This window comes from Pyrus communis, chromosome 7 (assembly GCF_041283825.1).
Source record: "Pyrus communis isolate YQ-2024b chromosome 7, ASM4128382v1, whole genome shotgun sequence".
NCBI classification, from domain to species: domain Eukaryota; kingdom Viridiplantae; phylum Streptophyta; class Magnoliopsida; order Rosales; family Rosaceae; genus Pyrus; species Pyrus communis.
The window spans coordinates 28,237,346-28,259,531 of NC_142571.1; the positions used below are offsets into that span (position 1 = coordinate 28,237,346).

At 36.5% G+C, this 22,186-nt stretch overlaps 3 protein-coding genes across 3 annotated transcripts; all 3 read left to right on the top strand.

The window, feature by feature from the left end:
• The first annotated feature begins 4,810 nt into the window (after positions 1 to 4,810).
• On the top strand, positions 4,811 to 6,396 carry LOC137735083 (sorbitol dehydrogenase-like). The gene is made up of 2 exons (XM_068474455.2): positions 4,811 to 5,083; positions 5,229 to 6,396. The coding sequence occupies exons 1-2, from the start codon at positions 4,954 to 4,956 to the stop codon at positions 6,203 to 6,205; spliced, it is 1,107 nt and encodes a 368-aa protein (XP_068330556.2). The 5' UTR covers positions 4,811 to 4,953; the 3' UTR covers positions 6,206 to 6,396.
• Positions 6,397 to 9,781: 3,385 nt separating this feature from the next.
• On the top strand, positions 9,782 to 11,607 carry LOC137734021 (sorbitol dehydrogenase). Its single transcript, XM_068473262.2, has 2 exons — positions 9,782 to 10,215; positions 10,348 to 11,607. Exons 1-2 carry the CDS (start codon positions 10,086 to 10,088, stop codon positions 11,322 to 11,324), a joined length of 1,107 nt encoding a protein of 368 aa, XP_068329363.2. The 5' UTR covers positions 9,782 to 10,085; the 3' UTR covers positions 11,325 to 11,607.
• Positions 11,608 to 17,503: 5,896 nt separating this feature from the next.
• On the top strand, positions 17,504 to 19,232 carry LOC137735169 (sorbitol dehydrogenase-like). Its single transcript, XM_068474565.2, has 4 exons — positions 17,504 to 17,728; positions 17,847 to 18,151; positions 18,252 to 18,730; positions 18,850 to 19,232. The coding sequence occupies exons 1-4, from the start codon at positions 17,599 to 17,601 to the stop codon at positions 19,040 to 19,042; spliced, it is 1,107 nt and encodes a 368-aa protein (XP_068330666.2). The 5' UTR covers positions 17,504 to 17,598; the 3' UTR covers positions 19,043 to 19,232.
• The last annotated feature ends 2,954 nt before the right edge of the window (positions 19,233 to 22,186 follow it).

The following is a 22,186-nucleotide window of genomic DNA, read 5'->3' on the forward strand; positions in this document are numbered from 1 at the left end:
TCCTGTTTGTTTTGTCACCGCGGAGCTTAACAAAAAAGACTCCTCCACTCCTTTGCTGCCTCAATGGTTGCGAACCGCCGCCTCAAATTCCCCAAGTGTGGCTATCGAACGAAAATGCAATCAAAGTCCCAAGCGAGAAAAGCCACGGCTATTCCCCATGTGTGGCTATTGAAGAAAATGTCACGGTGACAGGCCGCCTCCTCAAAATTCGTGGCTATAGCCCAAATTTTAATAGCATTTTAGAACAGTAAGAAAATAAAAAATTCCCCATTCTTAAAGCATTCTTACCTACTCCTTTTGCTCCACCTAACTCTCTTTAGAGCAAACTACTGTGGATGGAATTGTGCAACAATAAGCAGAGGAGGGGGATTCTCTTCCCTACTAATTCCCTCTCTTCCTATTTAAACGGTCACAGTTAAGCCTCGTCAACATTTTATGTTGATTTTTTTTATAGAGATAATAAGACAAAAACAATGTATGAGAGAAGGGGAGGGAAGGGAATGGAAATAGGAGGGAATAAAATCCTACTCCATAAGCAGAAAGGCTTGCATTCATACTAAATCAAACTAAATCTTAAAGGAGGAGGATTCTATACCCTCCTATTTTTATTCCCTTCCATCCTCTCCTCTCTCACATTGTTTTTTGTCTTATTATCTCTATAAAAAAAATCAATATAAGATGTTGACATAGTTTAACCGTAACCGTTCAAATAGGAGGGCATAGAAGGGTAGAGAATCTACCTCCAATCTTAAAACCCTGTGACCAAAGCCTAACTTTGGCGTGAAAGTGACGCAATCATTCATGTGGAGACCATATTCTTATTCTGCCCAAAATGCTAGTTCACCTCATAAACAATTGCAAGGGAATCGAACTCAAGTGCAACAAAACCGAAATCATTGCATTCCAAGGCTAACACTTCAAATCCACATACTCAAATATTTAATCCAAATTCAGTCTCAAAGATTTGGATATGTGCTTTACGTTTAGACACAAATATAAAAATAAAAATATAGGTATACGAATAAAAGCTCTACATTACATAAATATAAAAATATAGGTATAAGAATAAAAATAATTGCTCTCCTATGCACTACAAAGTGAAGACATATATATAACTTTTGAGTTCAAATGAAACTTTATGAGTTTCAATATAAGATTTAAGTCTAAGATAAAGGTCACGCTAATAAGGTCTCCCAACAAGAAAAATGACATTAAGTTCTAACGTCAACCACCTCCAATGCACACTCCAAATTTATTAAAACTTAAGACAATGTTTTACCTTCCAATGTACATACTCAAACGTTGAAAATTTATTGGCTTGTTCAAGTGACTTAGCTCACATCAATTATAAACCCGTCAATTATTGCCAAGGTGTGTTTGAGTGTGTTTTTGTGGCATTCATTATCCAATTGTTATTATAACTGCAAAATGTTATTCTTATCATATTTTTTATACCACAAAAAAATGTTATTCTTTAATAGAAATAGAACTCACATGTGTTAGTGATTCTATTTCTATTATAATACAAATGTAGTATGAAAAAATATAATAAATCTAGCATTAGTATTGTAACCAGCGTTCCAATTGTTGTCCGTACAACGGCTGTTTGACTTTCGTACTCCAGACTTCGTCACTGACATTTGATGGCCAGAAAATCCCAACTGACGGTTATTAGTTAAAGAGTTTTCCTTGGTCCTTAGGAGACATTTCAACATTATTTGATATTAGGCTAAGTGGTTTGCCTTGACAATATTGGTTTTTTATTTTTTTTATTTTTTTTTAACAATCTATATTTCTACGTGAAGAGGAGTATGATGGGTTTAGCCTCATTATGGACTAGCAATAATGTGGTTCAAATTCGTCTTTAGTGAGAATCAAATCTAAGACCTTTTACTTACAAATGAAGATGAATACATTTTAATAATAAGATATTTACCGGCCTCAGCATACATTTTTATTTGATAAGCTTCGTATTTATATCATTGGCTAAAATAATAAGACATTTATTTTTTGAAGTGGTAGATTATTGAATTTTTAACCCACTACATTCTGAATTCAAATCTTATCATCTTCTTATTGTCTAAATTAATTTAGTGGCTAAAATAAATAAATAATTTATCTGATATCTGATATGATCCCGTATCAAATGAGGTAACTACTCCACATATTGTTCCTTCTGGGGTTGCATCCCTAATCTTGGTTTAAATTAAAAATTGCTCAACTATCGCTTCCAAAAATTGAAGTGACCAAAAAATTTACCAAAAATTGAATCGACGTGGGACCTACGTCATGGAGAGAGAGAGGAGGGATGCTACATCAATCTGACTCTGCATGCCGTGGAATCCATTCAACAGTCCCTAATACCCGTTGATTCTGTGGCACTATGGAGTGTGGATGGGATTACGCAACGATAAAATAGTGTATTAATCTGCACCAAGACAACAGGAAATACCATAAGCAAAAAAGGCTGGACATGGATATAAAATTTACATGCAACTGGGATATTTTATCGACGTCCAGGCTGTTATCTTTTTGTTTTTGCTCTTTATTTTCAAAATACAAATGGACTATTTTATCAATTTGAGCCATTATTTAATATGTGAGAAGATACATGTCTTATTATTCGCCTTCATCTCGTGCTGCTATAGAACAACATTAAGGCAACTAAACTCTCAATTAGAGACTACAACAAATTCGGGTTTTCATTACGTCTCGATAATTATATTCGTTTTTAATATTTTCGGTTTATTTTTTGTTGTGACCCATTATGATAATAAGAATAAGAAGGAAATTAAATTATAATTTAAAATATTAGAAATATGAAATCTACCAAAAAATGTGAGAAAAACCTCAAAGTTTGGATTGAATAATATGAAAGATAACACTGTATCACCACGGAAAAATAGTTTTATAGTTTTCCACAAATCTATGTTTGCGAGAAATCCTAAGTGAAAGCAAAATATATACAAAGCAAAATACCTTTGATGGGAAAACCATATCATAAGTTCAAATCGGAGTTGATAGCCTAAGTCTATGTTGTGTGGATCATGCTATGTGATTTAATCTAATAAATTTATCATTTGACAAAAATAAAATAAAATTCTTAACCATTAAATTCTTAGTTGTATATTCAACCGTTCATTCATTTAATTAGTTAATTAATAATATGAGATGGTCCATTCTAGAATACTCACACCCAATTAATCTTGATTGGAGATCACCATCATATTCATTAAGGACAACATTTGCATACATCCATCTACACATTTGTGGATACTAACTGTACAAATATCATAATAAAAAACACCCATTTGATTATGGAATTTGTACAGTTAGTATCCACAAATGTATCAACCTCATGCCCAAAAGAAAAATAAAGCCCGAAATTATTTTAATTAAAATCATATCCAATAAACCTAAATAACTAATGCAATATAATTAGCAATTAATTATATCTTATCATCATTCATGGAACGTTATTAGAACTTACCATGTGTGTGACCTCTTAGGTTCTAACTAAAAGTTCATATATTTGTCCACCAAAACGTGATTAGTGTATATTTACAGTAAAAAAGATCGTTTAGAAATTAAACCTTCGTAGTGAAGATTGTTAGGAATTGAGCACCAAATTAACTACTGCTGAAAACTAAATAATTAAGATGCTGGACCACAACGGACGGTTTGCTACGTGAATCTGACTGTGCATGTCGTGGAATGGATTCAGCAAATGCATAACATCCGTTCATTATTGAAGTTTAACTTTAGGCCTACACCTACTCCTTCCGCATCTTGTGACTTAATTAGATTCGGCTACTTCCAAGAAACTCGCAAGAATCAATCCCCAAATATTTATGTTGCTTAGAAAAATTAGTTTACCTGTTTTATTTATTTATTTATTTATTACCAAGGAATTATATTATCTGTTAGGCTCCTAAAATCGAGAACTTTATATTATATAAATGTCACTGTTATAATAATTTAAATCAGTTATATAGTATTAACTACTATTATGGGGTGAAATTTGCAATTGCAAATAGAGGTTTTTCTCTCGAGATGTGCTAAGGAGACTCTCTCAAAATGAAATTTTTTTATGAACTCTTCGTCATCTCATGTTTTTAGTACAATATTTTATAATGTTAGCACGATAATTGTGCCAAAAACCTGATGTGGTAGAGAGTCCATCAAGAGTCTCCTTAGCATTTCTCTTCCTCGTAATGAGATACCAATTCCCATTCCAAGGGAAGTGTGATATACCCAAAAGTGTGAATGCAACGGAGAATAATATATTTGACAAAAATCGTGCATGTGAGATGATAGAATATCAACCACGGAAGGACCAAATAAGATAAGAAAATGTTACTAACATTCCAAAGAAAAGTATTTTGTTTTACACGAGTAATTGATGGAATTGTGGGACACTTCCAAGTGCAATTCATCTTCTGCTTGACACTGTTGCATTGTCTAGCACATTTTGTTATGTAAAATACTTGGCTCATTTCCTTATAAATAAATCTTTTTATATACATACCAATCACATTGAACATGTGTACATAAATTTTTTCTATTTATATTTTCAGTGACTTATTTCTTACATGTCAAAAATTAATTTACAAAAGTAAATTAACCGCCCCACCTCTCGGAAAGGAGCCAAGAATATCCTCCCGTTAATTGGTAACGAATGCTTCTCCTTTGCCTAGGAGAAAATGGATAATAATTTGGTTTTGGATTATCCTAATTTTACATAGCTGTACAAGCACAACTTGACCAAATCACACTCCTCCAAACTCATATATAAATACCATCCCCGCATCCACTCTATTTCCATCAACAAATCAAGCAAGTCTGTGTATTCCAATTTCCGTGTATTCTCAGTCCATTTTACTTGAAGAAGACGAAGTTTGTGTCTTTCAAAAACAAGTAAACACTTAAGAAAAATACAAAGAAGAGTAAAGAATGGGTAAGGGAGGCCAATCCTGCAATGGCGTGGTAAGAGAAGCCAAACCTGTTGAGCAGCAAAACATGGCTGCTTGGCTCGTTGATGTTAACACCATCAAGATCCTACCTTTCAAGCTCCCCAGTATCGGTATGTATCTCTCTCCTTCTTCTTAATTCCCTCCTAGCTTGTTTCGTTGGGTTCTCAGTTTATAGTTCTTGGTTATTTGTTTTCTTAGTTGTATTCGTGCTAACATCTTGCTCCCTTGTTTTGTTGGGATATTTCTTAATTTTAGGACCCCATGATGTTCGAATTCGGATCAAGGCTGTCGGCATTTGTGGAAGCGATGTCCACTACCTCAAGACCATGAAATGTGCGGATTTTGAGGTGAAAGAGCCAATGGTAATGGGACATGAGTGTGCTGGGATAGTAGACAAAGTTGGGAGCGAGGTGAAGCATTTGGTGCCTGGGGACCGTGTGGCGGTAGAGCCCGGCATCAGCTGCGCACGGTGCCGGCAGTGCAAAGGAGGCCGCTATAATCTTTGCCCTGATATGAAGTTTTTCGCCACGCCACCGGTTCATGGTTCCTTGGCTAATCAGATTGTGCACCCTGCGGATCTGTGCTTTAAATTGCCGGAAAACGTGAGCTTGGAGGAAGGGGCAATGTGTGAGCCGTTGAGTGTTGGGGTTCACGCTTGTCGGCGAGCCAATGTTGGTCCCGAAACAACTGTTCTGATCATCGGAGCAGGGCCTATTAGTCTCGTTTCAGTTTTGGCCGCTCGTGCTTTTGGGGCTCCAAGAATTGTGATTGTGGATATGGATGACAAGCGTCTAGCAATGGCAAAGTCTCTCGGTGCTGATGAAACCGTGAAAGTTTCGACAAAAATGAAGGATTTAGATGATGAAGTTGCAGAAATTAAAAAAGCCATGATCTCCGAAGTGGATGTTACCTTCGATTGTGTGGGTTTCAACAAAACCATGTCGACCGGCCTCAATGCTACTCGTCCGGGTGGAAAAGTCTGCCTGGTAGGAATGGGACATGGTGTGATGACGGTGCCTCTTACTCCCGCTGCTGCTAGGGAGGTTGACGTTGTTGGAGTTTTCCGATACCAGAACACATGGCCGCTTTGCCTCGAGTTTTTGAGAAGTGGGAAGATCGATGTGAAGCCTCTTATCACGCACCGTTTTGGATTTACTGAGAAGGAGGTGGAAGAAGCGTTTGCGACAAGTGCTCGTGGAGGTAACGCCATCAAAGTGATGTTCAAATTGTAAAGACAAAGACAGGTTTTGATGATCAAATTCTTAGCAGAATGTAGAGTTTTTTTTTTCTTTTTTTTTTTTTTTGTGGATGGAGAGGGGGGAGGGGGAGGATTATTAACATGTCATAACCCAATTAGCGAGTTCCATTCCTTTGTATGGTTTTTAAAGTAATAATAGTACTGCTCTTCGTGGGCTTCTCATTATGTTTGCTAAACGATCTCCTTGACTCGTTTGCTAACTCAATATTTTGACACTTTTACCAAGAGCGAGAAAATTAAGCGGCGGTTACTCCCCGAGTGTGGCTAATAGGTTATTCCCCAAGTGTGGCTAATGCCACAATGGCGAGATGCCGCCTGGAATTCGTGGCTATAGCTCAACTTTTTAATAGGATTTTAGAACAGTAAGAAAAGAAAAATGGCCCGCATTCTTGGAGCATTCTTATTTCTTACCTAGTCCTTTGCTATACCTACTACTCTTGATTGACCATAAAAAAAAAAACCTAATACTCTTTGATGCAAAATTTTGTTAAGGTTTTTTGGGATGGCAAGGGGAAGAAAAGGTCTAAGTTACTGCGCATGTTCGACAAAGAAAAGGTACTGTGGATGGAATTATGCAACAATAAGCATATGTGGGGACAAAACTTAAGTGCAAATGAGCTATTTTATCTGTGGAGGACATTATTTAATATGTGACATGGCACAACCATTGCTCGTGTTGCCGTCGAACAACATTGAAGCAACTAAAACCCTCAATTAGAGACTACAAAATACATAACAAACTCAAACTTAATTTTTAGTATCGAGATTTTTTGGTTTGGTAATTCACGGTAACTTAGATTTTTCATTATATCTTGATAATTAAATTCGATTTTCAACATTTTCGGGTTTACTTTTTTGTCTGGACACATTATGACAATAAGAATAGGAAGGAAGTTAAACTATAATTTTAAATATTAGAAAAATGAAACCAGAAAATGTGAGAAAAGTCTCAAAGTTTTGGTAGAATAATATGAAAGAGAAACCCTATCACCACAAAAAAATGGTTTTATAGTTTTTCTCAAACGTGGCTTGCAAGGAATCCTAAGTGAAAGCACAAAAGGAAGAAAATAACAAAATCACGAAAGATATTCTCAAAACTTAAATTTCAAATTTAACATAGCAAACAAATGAATTTGATCTATAAACCTATAGATCACAACTTTTCAATGAGTTTGACTTAAAACAGTGTCTTTGAAGAGATAAGTCTATTACAAGCCCAAATCGGAGCTAATTAAGACCCCAAGCCTACGTTGCATAGACCTTATTATCCGATTTAGACTTGTCAAGTTGATCTTTGAGTTATTCAGCCATCCATCCTATCGTTTTTTTTTTTTTTTTTTTTTTTTTAATCCAAGCCATATCTATCCTATCTAATATCATGTCTTTATTTAGTTAATCTCAATTTTCATCTAGGCACCTTTTGTTCGTGTTCTCTTTTAGTTGTTTCAAATTTCTTGAAACTTAAAAATCATCACCAAACTACTTTTATTGAAAATTAAAAATTATTTATCTTGAAATCTTAAAAATCATCACCGAACTACTTTTATTGAAAATTAAAAATTATTTATCTTGTGTTTATAAATTTAACTTTGAGTTTTTAGTTTTTTTTTTTTTTTTTTTTTTTTTTTTTTTAACTAAAAATAGCTACCAAACCAAATAACCCTTTAATAATACCAAAAATGCTGATTGGTAATTCTTCAATTCGTTTTTTACGGTAAGTTTATTGAATCGGGGGATCGGGGTTGCTGTGAAAGTCGAGAGAGAAGTGTTGCTTGGCGTGGCGGCTTGGGTGCCGTTGGCTTGGGTACTGTTGGGTGGGTGGCGGTGCCGTGGCATTCATCCTTGCATCTGGGTTACCATTGTTGACCACTCCTTCACTTCATGCTGGACTTCAATTGATAAACTTCACATGCTGATGCTCTGCTTCGAAGAAACTTCGTCATCATTCATGCGCCAGAAAATTGGGGCTGGAAACAGAAGAGCCCAACTGTCAACTGACCCTTTTTTGTTTTCATTAACCGACGGTTATTAATCAAACAGTTTTCTTTGGTTGGTAGGATGTTGACAACGCAAAATTTTGGAGAAATATTTTAGTAATTTGACTAGATTTTTTCACTAGTCATTTGCCGACCAAAGAATAGATAAATGGATCATACATTTTATTTGATAAACTTCACATTCATATCATTGGCTAAAATAATATTTTTTAATATGTTTGATATTATTTAGAGGGTTCAAATTTGTTTTTTACGAGAATCGAAGTTAAGATTTCTAACTTACAAGTGAAGAGAAAATTTACTAGACGGTAGTACTAATTGGCGGCTAAGGCTCATCTGAAAATGTTTTTAAAATAATTGAAAGCAATTTTGTTAAAAATGTTTTTTGAAATGCAAGTGAATCTTAGAAAACACTTGAAGTACTTCCCGCAATAAGTACTTCAAGTGTTTTTAGAAGTACTTCAAGTGTTTTTAGAATCCAAAAATATTTTCTCTAAAAACAGTTTTAGTTATTTTAAAAATACTCCCAAACGAGTTATAAAACAAATATTTTTGATAACCTAGAATAAATAAAGATTTATCCGATATGATCCGATTAATCATCTATCCAAGGTTCATATGGGGTAATTACGTTAAATATGTTTCCTTCATGGGGTTCCAAGGCTTATCTTAATTAAGTTCAAATTACTCAACTGCCTCCACAAATTGAATCGACATGGGACCCAACTGATGGATAATGAGGACGGATGCTACATCAATCTGACTCTGCATGCCGTGGAATCGATTCAGCAGTTCCCTAAAACATCCGTTGAATCAACATTTAGGTGGTCCCTACGCCCACACTTTCACGCATCTTGCACTCCAACTTTTCGGCTGATTTAGTAGCTGAACTATATTTTAATTGTATTTCTCTTCATTCGAGATAGTCGTATATGAGAAATTGTCAATTGAATTTGCGTAGTAGATGATAAGGCGAATTTCATACCAAATTGTAGTTATCTTGTTGTACGGCTCAATGCATATTTTCATCATCTTTTACTATTGTTTAAATAGATAAAATTGGTAACTAGTTAAGATCCCAAAATCAAGAAGAAAACATCTACGTGACATAGTAACGACACGTCAAGCTAATTCATGAATGATATTCGAGATTCACAAAGAAGTTTATCACAAGAGGAGATACCAATCCCAATTTTAATAAGAGACGCATATATCCAAAAGTGTGATTGTAACTAAGGGAATATACTTGAGAACAAACCATTCCGCCCAAATCCAAACTTTTTTGGTGTGACATCCGTATTGTCATTCTGTACAATTAATTCATGCGTTATAACATAAGTGGATATTATTTTTGAGATTTCATATACTTATGATAAAAGGTTAACAAATGTATACACGTTTTATGATATCAATGAATTAAATTATCCACGTAATAATGTGTCAATCACACGTGTTATGATAAAAATGAATTAATTTCTCTATGTAACAGTGTGATAATCACACGTATTATGATAAGAACGAATTAATTTCTCCATGTAAACATTTGACAACTCAACGAAAATTTTCTAGAATAATTCAAGACACACGTTAAAAAAGGTTCCCTAAGATACAACTATGACAGCCACCATTTGGCCATATAAGATTCTATAAACTTACAGCGGGTGATCTTGCACCTTCACAGGCAACCTAGACCAATATAAATACCACCCCGTAGCCACTCTATTTTCATCAAGAAATCAAACAAGTCCGTGCATTCTGTGTATTCCGTGTATTCTGTATCTTCTGTGTCTATTTTATTTGAAGAATAAGTAGTTTGTGTCTTCCAAACACATTTAAAAAAACAGAGAAAGGTGAAAAATGGGTAAGGGAGGTCAATCCTGCAATGGAGTGGTTAGAGATGCCAAACCTGTTGATCAGGAAAACATGGCTGCCTGGCTCGTTGATGTTAACACCATCAGGATCCTACCTTTCAAGCTCCCCGATATTGGTATTTACTTTTCTCCCTACTTTTTAATTTCATCGCTAGTTTTTTTTTTCCTTTTTATATTTTTATTTTCAGTTTTCATGGATGTATTGACTAACATGTTGCTCCCTGTTTTGTTTGGATTTCTTAATTTAGGACCCAATGATGTTCAAATTCGGATTAAGGCTGTCGGCATTTGTGGAAGCGATGTTCACTACCTCAAGAACATGAAACTGGCGGATTTTGAGGTGAAAGAACCAATGGTGATCGGACATGAGTGTGCTGGGATCGTAGAAAAAGTTGGGAGCGACGTGAAGCATCTGGTTTCTGGTGACCGCGTGGCGGTAGAGCCCGGCATCAGCTGCTCACGTTGCCAGCAGTGCAAAGGAGGCCGCTACAATCTCTGCCCCGACATGAAGTTTTTCGCCACCCCACCGGTTCATGGTTCCTTGGCTAACCAGATTGTGCACCCTGCAGATCTATGCTTTAAACTGCCGGAAAACGTGAGCTTGGAGGAAGGAGCAATGTGTGAGCCCTTGAGTGTTGGGGTTCACGCTTGTCGGCGAGCCAATGTTGGTCCCGAAACAACTGTTCTGATCGTCGGAGCAGGGCCGATTGGGCTGGTTTCCGTGCTCGCTGCTCGTGCCTTCGGAGCACCAAGAATCGTCATCGTAGATATGGATGATAAGCGTTTAGCCATGGCAAAGTCTCTGGGAGCTGATGGAACCGTCAAAGTTTCGGCAAAAATGGAGGATTTAGATGACGAAGTTGCCAAGATTAAAGAAACCATGGGAGCCGAAGTTGATGTGACCTTCGACTGTGTGGGTTTCAACAAAACCATGTCTACGGGCCTCAATGCTACTCGTCCCGGCGGCAAAGTTTGCCTTGTAGGAATGGGGCACAGCATGATGACAGTCCCTCTGACTCCGGCTGCCGCCAGGGAGGTTGACGTGGTTGGAGTTTTCCGGTATAAGAACACATGGCCTCTTTGCCTAGAGTTTTTGAGAAGCGGGAAGATCGACGTGAAGCCGCTTATTACCCACCGGTTTGAATTTACCGAGAAGGAGGTGGAGGAAGCATTTGCAACCAGTGCTCGTGGGGGTGACGCCATTAAAGTCATGTTTAATCTATAGTAAATAAACCATTAAGTTTATGAATTTCGGATTCATCGAGAGGACAAGTTTTTGTGATGGTTTGGAAAATTGGAAGTCATCGTCTCGGATGAAGAATGGTCTTGTTCTTAAGTTCCGGGAAACTTGTTGATGTACAGAGACCATTGTATAGCTGTATTAGATCTCGGCATGCACCACACTAGTAAATTCATTATTTAACATGAGTCCTTCAATACATAATAATTGTGTGCGTAAGTATGCATGTAACTAAATTGTCTTCAATATAAATCATTTTTCCGCCAAAGTTGTTTTTATTTGCTTGCATTTTCTTTGGACTATCGATGAGTGTTACAGACACACCGTCATGTACGTACAATCGGCCTATAATCAAAGATAAACTAACTTGTCTATTCAAATCTTGCAACACAAGATGAAAATACTTCATTGCTTAAATTGCAAATTACCCTTTTCCTTTTATCACCCTAAGGCATAGAGGTGGTTTGGGACGGGATCCCGAACCTAAACTCATAACCCAAATCTCGAACCAATTTATTTCGGTATGAGATTCCAAAAACCGAAACCGAACCGAAAGTTTAAGATTTCCAAAAAAATTTTTGGATTTCGGTACGGTTTGGGATGGGCCATTTTCCGTGCAAAGATTTCCCACGGCGCCGACAGAGGTGGAGAATAAGGGCGGAGGAGAGATTGATAGACAAAGAAACAACAAGCGAGTCGTGGTGGCTGTGCAACATGGTGGTTGTGCGACGTGGTGGGGGACATGTGGTGGTTGCGCCACGAAGTCATTTGGTGGTGGTGCGTGGTGGCTGCATTGGCTGGGCGACGGAGAAACAGAGAGAACTCAGATGAGAGAGAGAGAGAGAGAGAGAGAGAGAGAGAGAATATCAAGGTTATGTATGAACGCCACGTTGGTTTTGCATTGTGAAGGCCAAGTTGTCTTAGCTTTATGTTTGAAAGTCAATATGCCTAGAGTCTAGGTGCTAGCAAAGAGGTGGAAGTATTATGGCCTCAGACATAATGATGACAGCTAAGGTGTGGGAAGTATTATGGAAGTGAGATGATAGACGGGAGAGTTTGAAGTCTCTTGAGGAAGTGAGGTGGCGGATAGTAACGAACGGTTGAGATTGAACCTCAACTAAATCCAATGGCCATTATTAATTCAAATATATACAAAATTATATTAAAATATTGATCAGTTCTGTTCGGGAATACCTAACGAGGCCATATCAGGTCCCAATCCCGTACCAAACTTTTATGGATTGGTTCGGGATCGGATATCAAGCGGTTCGGAATTTTCAGTTTGGGATGTTTTCAATTCAGTTTCAAGATTATTTTGGGAAAATTCGGGATTTTCGGGATTTTTTTTCCAGCCCTACTAAGGCATTTCCTTTTACTTTTTCTTATCACCCTAAAGTTGTAAACCCTAATGATGGTTGTCCAATTATTATTTTTGGTTGTTAATAGAATCCATTTCTCTTTTATAAAACGAAAACCAGTCAAAAAGAGCAAAGCCTTTATAATCAGTTGGTGTCTTGAGTGAGCCAAAACATTTGCAGCAAAGTTCACCTCACGCCAAATATAAATGGGCTCAAAGTCTTTCGGCTTGCAGGATATATGTCGGAAGGGTTGAGGTTCATTAATTAGGACAGAAGCAGGCCAAGTGATTTTCAATTGGTTTTATAAAAAATTTAAATTTTAAACTCGTTAATACTTATGCCACTTACTTGATTTACATGTTAGCGAAAACTAGCTCACATATGTGCCATGCTATACAAGTTAGTAGAGTATTTGGTGAAAAAAGTTAACGGAACAAGATAAAGTGTGACACAAAAATTGAATTCATCGACTTAATGGCACGAAACAAGTTTCTAACGGCAGAATAAGATTCAATTTGTAGTTAAGAAGATATCAAATTAAGCCATCAATACTTTCATCTTATTAAATTACAAGAACCCTAAGTCTAACCATCTAGAAATTAAACATGACCGTTTCATTTTTTCCGTTTGGACTGAATTAGTTGCCAAGTGACAGGGATATAGCTCAAACCCCTGATCTCTAGAAATTTTTGAAGTGAGGTTTGGAGCTAATTTTCCGGTATGGAACTTGAACTTCAGATCCACCGCGCATGATCTCTAGAGATATTTTAGGGAACTTGTAAAAAATCACCAGATATGTATTGTCATATACCCAATATATCAACAATATTTATACATTGACAGTATCAACAAAGAACGTCTAGGAACCTTGGGAGAGACGGTCAATTAACTTGTTTTTTTTTTTGTCAATATGCTCTATGCATTGGTATTCCTTGTTGATATTATTAATAATATGTTAATAGTCCGCATTTACAATATTGGATTTAAGAGGTTCCTCTTCAGCCCTCAGTCTTTCAAACCCTATCATCATGATATAAATTGGAGTAAAATATTACGTAAATTAAAATAAAATATTAATTATATGAGAATACACATTTAAAAGAGCCCAACGGAGAGGAATATTTTACAGGAGGGATTGAAATTTACTCCGAATCTTTGTATCTAAAGCATGCGGACCAAAAAATCTAAACCATTCAATTTCAGTTCTACAATCACCAGTAGTTTATTCTATTGGCTCATTTCAAAACAAATTCAACAACCCATATTGTTTTCTTTCTTTCTTGAACCGTCCGGTCCACTCAGTCCCTAAGATCCAGACACAAAGATTTGAAGTTGATCTTTCATTCCTTGCAAGAGGCCACTAAAACAATTTTCCTGATATTTTATATTGCATACGCGTGTCCCACTGGACAGCTTGTCGTGGCACTTCATTATCCATTATTAACGTACCACGGCTCCTTTCACTATATTCACAGCACTTTAGAAAAGGAGCTTCAGCATCGATCGTTGCAACTCATGCCAACGGTCGCAAGATTCAATCCACGTATACCTGACCTGGAAATTAGTCAGACGTCACCTACCTTGGACGCGTGCCAGAAACCCTAAGGTTTGCTGGCAACACAGAGAGCACATCTCATGCATAAGCCTGGCTGCAGAGCAACCATCCAACTGTTGCTAAATAATTAATCTTTTATTTTTTTTGGTCGGTTTCTGTTAGTTGATATATGGATAACAAGATTAATTACTTCACTGATTGGCTAATAGATTTATTAACCGACCGAAAATATAAATAATCCAGGGAGTTAAAGAAGTCCCATGAAAAAGAACAAAAAGAAAACTTTGTAAAACAAGATGATTATTCGTGTCCCCCTACCTACTCCACTCAAACTTCTTGGCAACAACTCTTACCTACTCGATCCATAAAGGGCAAAAGCATTCTTACCTGCTTGTTAGCTCCACCTACTCGATCGTTCGAGCAGGTTTTAGTAGGTTCTTTTGGGGGGATGGCTAGGCTAGGGTTTACTCGGATGCTAAGGGTAAATGAAAATATATATGCAGCAACAATTAAAATTGTGTTAGGAATGTGCAATAGGGCAACACGACGTTAAAATGACAATACTTTAAACTTATCATGCATCATCAAGTGTTTTTTTATGTTATTATCATCTTGTCCTCTCATCATGTGCTTTAATTTTTCCATACAAATGTACTTGCGTTCAACTCTAATGTTTGGCGAAGAAAATGGAACAAAATATGTTTATAGTTACCCTTTTTTCTGTCAACAATATTGGTTAGTTCAATGTTATGACAAACCACGAAGTAAAGGGAATCAACCTCTTGATATAATCTCCAAAATTGTTTGAATCTCATGAAGAAGTTGAGGTTTCCCCATAAAATTAATTGGCAATATGGTGAGTAATCTATTGACTACTTATAAGTATATGCAAAGCTTCTCATTTCCCTGATGTGGGATTGACTCTTAACAATTTGATGTAAGGCCAAGTTATTTAGAATAAAATGAATAGGGTGGTGTTATTCACACACCTATTTTTACATTCACACACTTCTTGTTTAATTTTGTCCGTTGATCATCTTTAATTTATTCAATCCCATAGTAAAAAATTAAAAAAAAATGTGTAAAGTAAAAAAAAAAAAATGTAAAAGGCACCACCTAACTGAATATTCCAGATTCCACTTTGAGTAACCCTAAACCTAACATGGGCACCACCCGACTTATATTCCAGATTCCACTTTGAGTAAACCTAAACCTAACAATATGGCCCTAACTTGGGCAAGACTAACAGTAACCTGTATTCATACTCAAACCTAGCTATTTCGTCAAACTGACACATTCAAACTTATTAATTGTTACAATGGTCTTCATTTGGATAACGTTTTATAGTTTCACTTTCAGCCTCCAAATATTTTGATAATCCAATTGGAAAATTCCTGCTATCAGCTTGGGAAAACCGATGCACCGTCCAAGACGGCATGTGGTGGAACCTTCTCTCCGCCAAGTGTGGAATGGACCAAGTAAATTGTGGATAACGCTAGAACTCAGGCGAAATTCAGTGTCAGACATGTGGGGGGTTTCTTCTTTGATCTAAACCTAGTCATAGAAAGAGGTGTAATGACAATATATATATATATATATAATTTTTTTTTTTTGACAAACGATATTATTTACAAATGGAGGTGGACTTAGCCTCATAATGAGCTAACAATAATGTGGTTTAAATTCGTCTTTGGCGAGAAACAAAACAAAGACCTCTCACTTACAAGTGAGGGGAACACTACTAGACTGTAGTACCAAGTGACTTATTTTTTAGTTTATACAAGATCTTTAGAGAAGGGGAATTGAAAACACAAGAGTTCAATACGAATAGATGTTTTAATCATTCGAGTTACAAGACATCGATTATACTTTAAGCCGATTTTGGCTAGATCTGATGCTGATTTTCAGCACCTCTTTAGCTCCAAGACGGCATGTGGTAGAAGCTTCTCTCCGCCAAGTGTGGAATGGACTAAGTAAATTGTAGATAACGCTAGGACTCAGGCGAAATTCAGTGTCAAACATGTGTTTGGGTTGGGGGAGCGCCGGGGGGGCTGGGTGGGGTTGTTTCTTCTTTGATCTAAACCTAGTCATAGAAAGATGTATAATGACAATTTTTTTTTTTTTTTTTTTTTTTTTTTTGACAAACGATATTATTTACAGATGGAGGTGGGTTTAGCCTCACAATGAGCTAACAATAATGTGGTTCAAATTCGTCTTTGGTAAGAAACGAACCAAAGAGAGGAACATTACTAGATCGTTGTACTAAGTGACTTATTTTTTTAGTTTATACAAGATCTTTAGAGAAGGGGGATTGAAAACATATGAGTTCACTTACGAATAGATGTTTTAATCACTCGAGTTACAAGACATCAATTATACTTTGAGCTGATTTTGGCTAGATATGATGCTGATTTTCAACAACTCTTTAGTGAACTTTTTTAAGATGAATTTTTCAGTTTCAGGAACACGGCTCGGTACACTAAATGTACTAATAATATAATTGGTTGGAAACTTGAAAAAAAAATTCAAGCAATTGTACCATTATTTAATGTACTGAATTGTGTTCTCTGCATATTGAAAAATCTCTATTTTTGTAGCCGACACTCTGGTGGCCTTGCTAATTTAAGCTTTTCGGTGGATCTGGGTTGCAGGTTTCAACCCCCAACCCAATATATCCTTGGTACTCTTCTTGGTGACATTAAAGGGCTTGGCCTAGAACAATGACCAATTTTTTGTTAGACTTCTTTCGGATATGTGTGGAAAGCAGTTGTGCTCAGAAACCCTTATCAAATAATTTTAAAAAGAGTAATGATAGGAAAATTAAATTTAGAAACTAAATTTTGGAAATTAAAAAACATGTAAGTTGATGATTGATTTATTACTTAAACATGGATAGACGTGCTCATTTTTATTGGTGACATATCGTTTAGTTTATAAATTTAATCTCTAAATTTAGTTTTCCTAACATTATTCTTTTTTAAAACGTAACAAAATTAAAGCGCTTTGAGAAAAAGAAAAAAAAAATCTTGAAGAAACATATGGTATGTTCTTTTTACAGAAAAGCACTCGGAATGAGTCCTCAGGAAACATTCAAGCAATGTCCGCTTTAAACAATAATTTATTATTTTCTGTAAGGAATTAGGTAGTGTTTCAGGTTTGGCTTATCCAAATTTTATATAGGTGTACAAACCAACTTGACCAAATCTGACTATCAAGACATCTATAAATACCACACCCTAGCCAAGCTTGTTCCATCACAAAATACAAGTACTCTTTGTCTTTGAAACACAAAACACAGAGAAAGCAAGACACTTCAGAAAAAAACAGACCCAGTATCAAAAACATTATGGGTAAGGGAGGGCAATTGATTAAGGAAGTGGCTAAGCAAGCCAAACCTATTAAGCAAGAAAACACGGCTGCTTGGCTTGTTGATGTCAACACCATCAGGATCCTACCTTTCAAGCTCCCCAGTATCGGTATTTACCTCTCTCCCTTCTTTTAATTCCATGGTTATTTCTTTCAGTTTTTAGTTTTCATCGTTTATATCGTTGCTCACGTATAGCTCCCTGTTTTCTTGGGATTTTGTAATTTTAGGACCCAATGATGTTCGGATTCGGATTAAGGCTGTCGGCATTTGTGGAAGCGATGTTCACTACCTCAAGACGATGAAATGTGCGGATTTTGAGGTTAAGGAGCCAATGGTGATCGGACATGAGTGTGCTGGGATCGTAGAAAAAGTTGGCAGCGAGGTGAAGCATCTGGTGCCCGGTGACCGCGTCGCGGTAGAACCTGGTATCAGCTGCTCACGGTGCCAGCAGTGCAGAGGAGGCCGCTACAATCTGTGCCCGGACATGAAGTTTTTCGCCACCCCACCGGTTCATGGTTCCTTGGCTAATCAGGTATTAATAGATGCAATTAAAAAATTTCGACTTTCTTAAGCTTAGTGCCATATGAATTCTGTAGGATTAGGGCCATCTAATAACCATTTCGTTTTAACAGATTGTGCATCCTGCGGATCTATGCTTTAAGCTGCCGGAGAACGTGAGCCTGGAGGAAGGGGCAATGTGCGAGCCCTTAAGTGTTGGGGTTCACGCTTGTCGTCGAGCCAATGTTGGTCCCGAAACAACTGTTCTGGTCATCGGAGCAGGGCCCATTGGTCTGGTTTCTGTTTTGGCCGCTCGTGCTTTTGGGGCACCAAGAATTGTCATTGTGGATATGGATGACCAGCGTCTAGCTATGGCAAAGTCTCTCGGCGCTGATGAAACCGGGAAAGTTTCGACAAAAATGGAGGACTTAGATGATGAAGTTGCCAAGATTAAAAAGGCCATGAATTCCGAAGTGGATGTGACCTTCGATTGTGTTGGTTTCAATAAAACCATGTCGACTGGTCTCAACGCCACTCGCCCCGGCGGTAAAGTCTGCCTTGTCGGAATGGGACATGGCATGATGACTGTCCCTCTAACTCCAGCTGCTGCTAGGTATAAATTGTTTTCATTTCGTATAATTTTTCTCTTATAAGAATCGACCCCTAGCTTATCGTACATTAACAAATTATGTGATCTTATTTGATTAATTATTTTGTTGTGTTTGAACACAGGGAAGTTGATGTGGTTGGAGTTTTCCGGTACAAGAACACATGGCCACTTTGCCTCGATTTCTTGAGAACTGGGAAGATCGACGTGAAGCCGCTTATTACTCACCGGTTTGGATTCACCGAAAAGGAGGTGGAAGAAGCCTTTGCGACCAGTGCTCGTGGGGGTAACGCCATCAAAGTCATGTTTAATCTATAGAAATTAGCTATAAGTTGCTAAATTTCTGATTCTTTGAGAGGACAAGTTGTGATGGTTCGCAATGTTGGATGTACAGAGTTGAAATATTTTTTATTTGCCATTATTTCCTTCAAGAAATATGAACTATGTAATGTTACATTATGCCGAAACGTTCTTCAATCATTATAAGACATTTTTTTTATCTCCAAAAGTTGTGGTTATTTAACATGAGGCTTAATAGTTCAAATCATGTCATTTAAGACAGAAGCCCTGATGCTCGTTTTGAAGTGCTTTTAAAATAACTGAAAGCATTTTTAGTGAAATTGATTTTGGATTCCAAAAGTACTTAAAATATTTTTTGAAAGAAACATCAAATATGTACTTCTTGCAGGAAGCACTTTAAGTGCTTTTCCGGGATCCACTTAGAGCTCACTTAGATGTGTTTTTAAAATGACTGAAATTTCTTTTGGTGAAAATATTTTTGGAAACAATCCTTAGTAAAAATTTTCATAAATCTTGGGAAAACACTTAAATTGCTTCCTGGAAGAAGCATATAACTAGTACTTCTCGTAGAAAGCACTTAAAGTGCTTTTGGAAGCCAAAAACATTTTCTCTAAAAGTGCTTTCAATCATTTTAAAAGCACATCCAAACGAGCTCTTGTATTTTTACTAAGGTTTGATTTCAAAAACATTTTCACTAAAAAAGCTTTCACTCATTTTAAAAACACTTTCAATTGAGTTTTTCATTGCTTCAGTCGCAAGTAACTATTTTTCTTTCTCTTTTTCAATTGAGCTTTTCATTTTAAAAACACTAAAGGAGTGGGGGAGTGGGTTAAGCCTCACAATGAGCTTGCAATAATGTGGTTCAAATTTGTCTTTTGCGAGAATCAAACTTAAAACCTCTCACTTACAAGTGAAGAGGATTACCACTAGACCGTAACACCAAGTGGCTACAACACATTTAAATATATATACACATGCAAAAATGGAAATCGAGGCCCTTCCGATTTGGAGGCCCTGTGCAGTGACACAACTTGCAATCCCTCAGGGTCGATTTTGCAACACACTACCAAGTTAAACGTTTAAAATTACCCAAAAAGTTTACGGCAGTAATAATATGTGGGATAAGACGAAGAAAACATTATATATATAAAAAAACATTTGCGAATATCAATCGCCCTTGCGCTTGCACTTGCCCTTTCTCCTTCCAAACTGTTGGACGTGCACAAAGACAATTATTGTTTAAAGTGAAAAGTAAATACAATTTTATTGCCCTTATTCTTCAATTGCCATTACACTTCCCCAATTGATAGAGATGCTATGAGAGAATCGTGCTTTAATAAAACTTTTATGATATAAATATCGTTATAGCTCACTTTTACTTTTTGATTTTCGAAAATTATATTAGTTGATCCTATATGTTCTCCTTTATCCAATAACAATTATTTCCAAACATGTTAGTTTTTGGGCACAACACTTAATCTTAAATTATCTTAAATTGGGTTTAATAATTACTGCTCATCTACCCACTAAACCACAGGCCAGTGGCCTAATAGTAAAGAGCGGATTACGAGACTTCTTTAAAACTAAAAACTGGAGGTCTCGGGTTCAAAACCCACTACTGATGTGGAAATCAGACTCGTGGCCAATGGGAGGCTGAAATGCCTCTGTGAGTCTTCATGGCCCCCGGAAGAAGTGAATAACCGTGGCTTGCTAGCAGTTGTCCTCTTTTTTAAGAGCAAGTCCACCCCTCCTTTGGAGACTGGCCCAAAGCCTAAAAAAATAGGCTGGCACCTAAAAAAATCCACTCCACCCCACAAAATAGGTCAGCTCAAAGTGGAGGCTAGCTTTGAGCCCAGCACATAATGGACTGAGCAAGGAACTGGCCATGTAAATTTCTTGTTTTGCTATTGGCATGTGGGATACGCGCGCTTGTGGGCGCACATTCCAGCATTAAAAAAAAAAAGAGGAAAATGTCAGAATCTTACAATGGGCCACATGTCCACTTTTGGGCTATTGGATTTCAACCTTTTTGAAATGTAACATTCCAAATTAATTAACTTAATAAAAAATTATAAAAATTGTTTAAAAATACAGAAAAATTAAACAATTTTTTTTAATATAAATATATAACCATCTTCCACAAAAAATGTACTTTCAAATAATGACACGTGACATGACAAGATTAGTTAAAAATCATATCCAAAATTAAAAATAATTTTTTTATTATTTTATTAAAAAAAATATTTTGATACCAATTAACTAGACTCTTGCCTAGCTCATTTTTTAGATGTGGAGATGTACTTGGCCAATTACTGTTCATTGCAGTAAATTAAATGGACTTCGAACCAACTCATTTTTTAAGGGTGGAAGTGGTCTAAAGAAAAAAAAAATCTACCCACTCACAAGGGATAAGGATCCTCGCCAGATCATTTTTCTGGAGATCTTAGGGATTTCGTGATCGTGACAATTTATCGCACATTGTACGGTCAGTTTTCGTTAGGCACTATTTACATTTAATTTTAAATTTTAAAATAATTTCTGATTACACGATGTACGATGAACGATCACAATCACGGAATTCTTAGGATTTCCAATCTAATTAGATGCGGTGTCCACAATAAACGAATAGTGGACGGTTGCTCCGCTGATATGACTCTGCATTACGTCACATCCACTCACCGGTTCCCTAAAAACTCCGCCAACTTAAACTCCGGCAATTCCAACTTGCTAAATCCAAATATTTTGGACAGTTTAAAAATTAGATACTCTTGGAACGTAGGAAGTTATTCCAGAAAGATTTCATGCACATACAAAGTTATAGTACGACAAACTGTTACGTGAGAAAGTTAAGATAAATTATAAAATTTGATAATACATTATTAAATTAGAATACCTCAACATGCGGGAATCTTAAATGAATAAGGAGCTTCTCTACCATAAAGAAAGTTAAGACTACTGCAATTTTAGATAATATGATTGGTTTGAAATACCTCCACATACGTAAACCTAGATGAATAAGGAGTTAATAATTCCCAAATCTTAATGAAATATGGATAGTGTAACAGAAAGAAGACTATCCAAAAATAGTTAGGATGATTACGGACACACATAAAATAATGACCCTAAAAACACTATATATAGCAGGGGCAAACCAAAGACCAA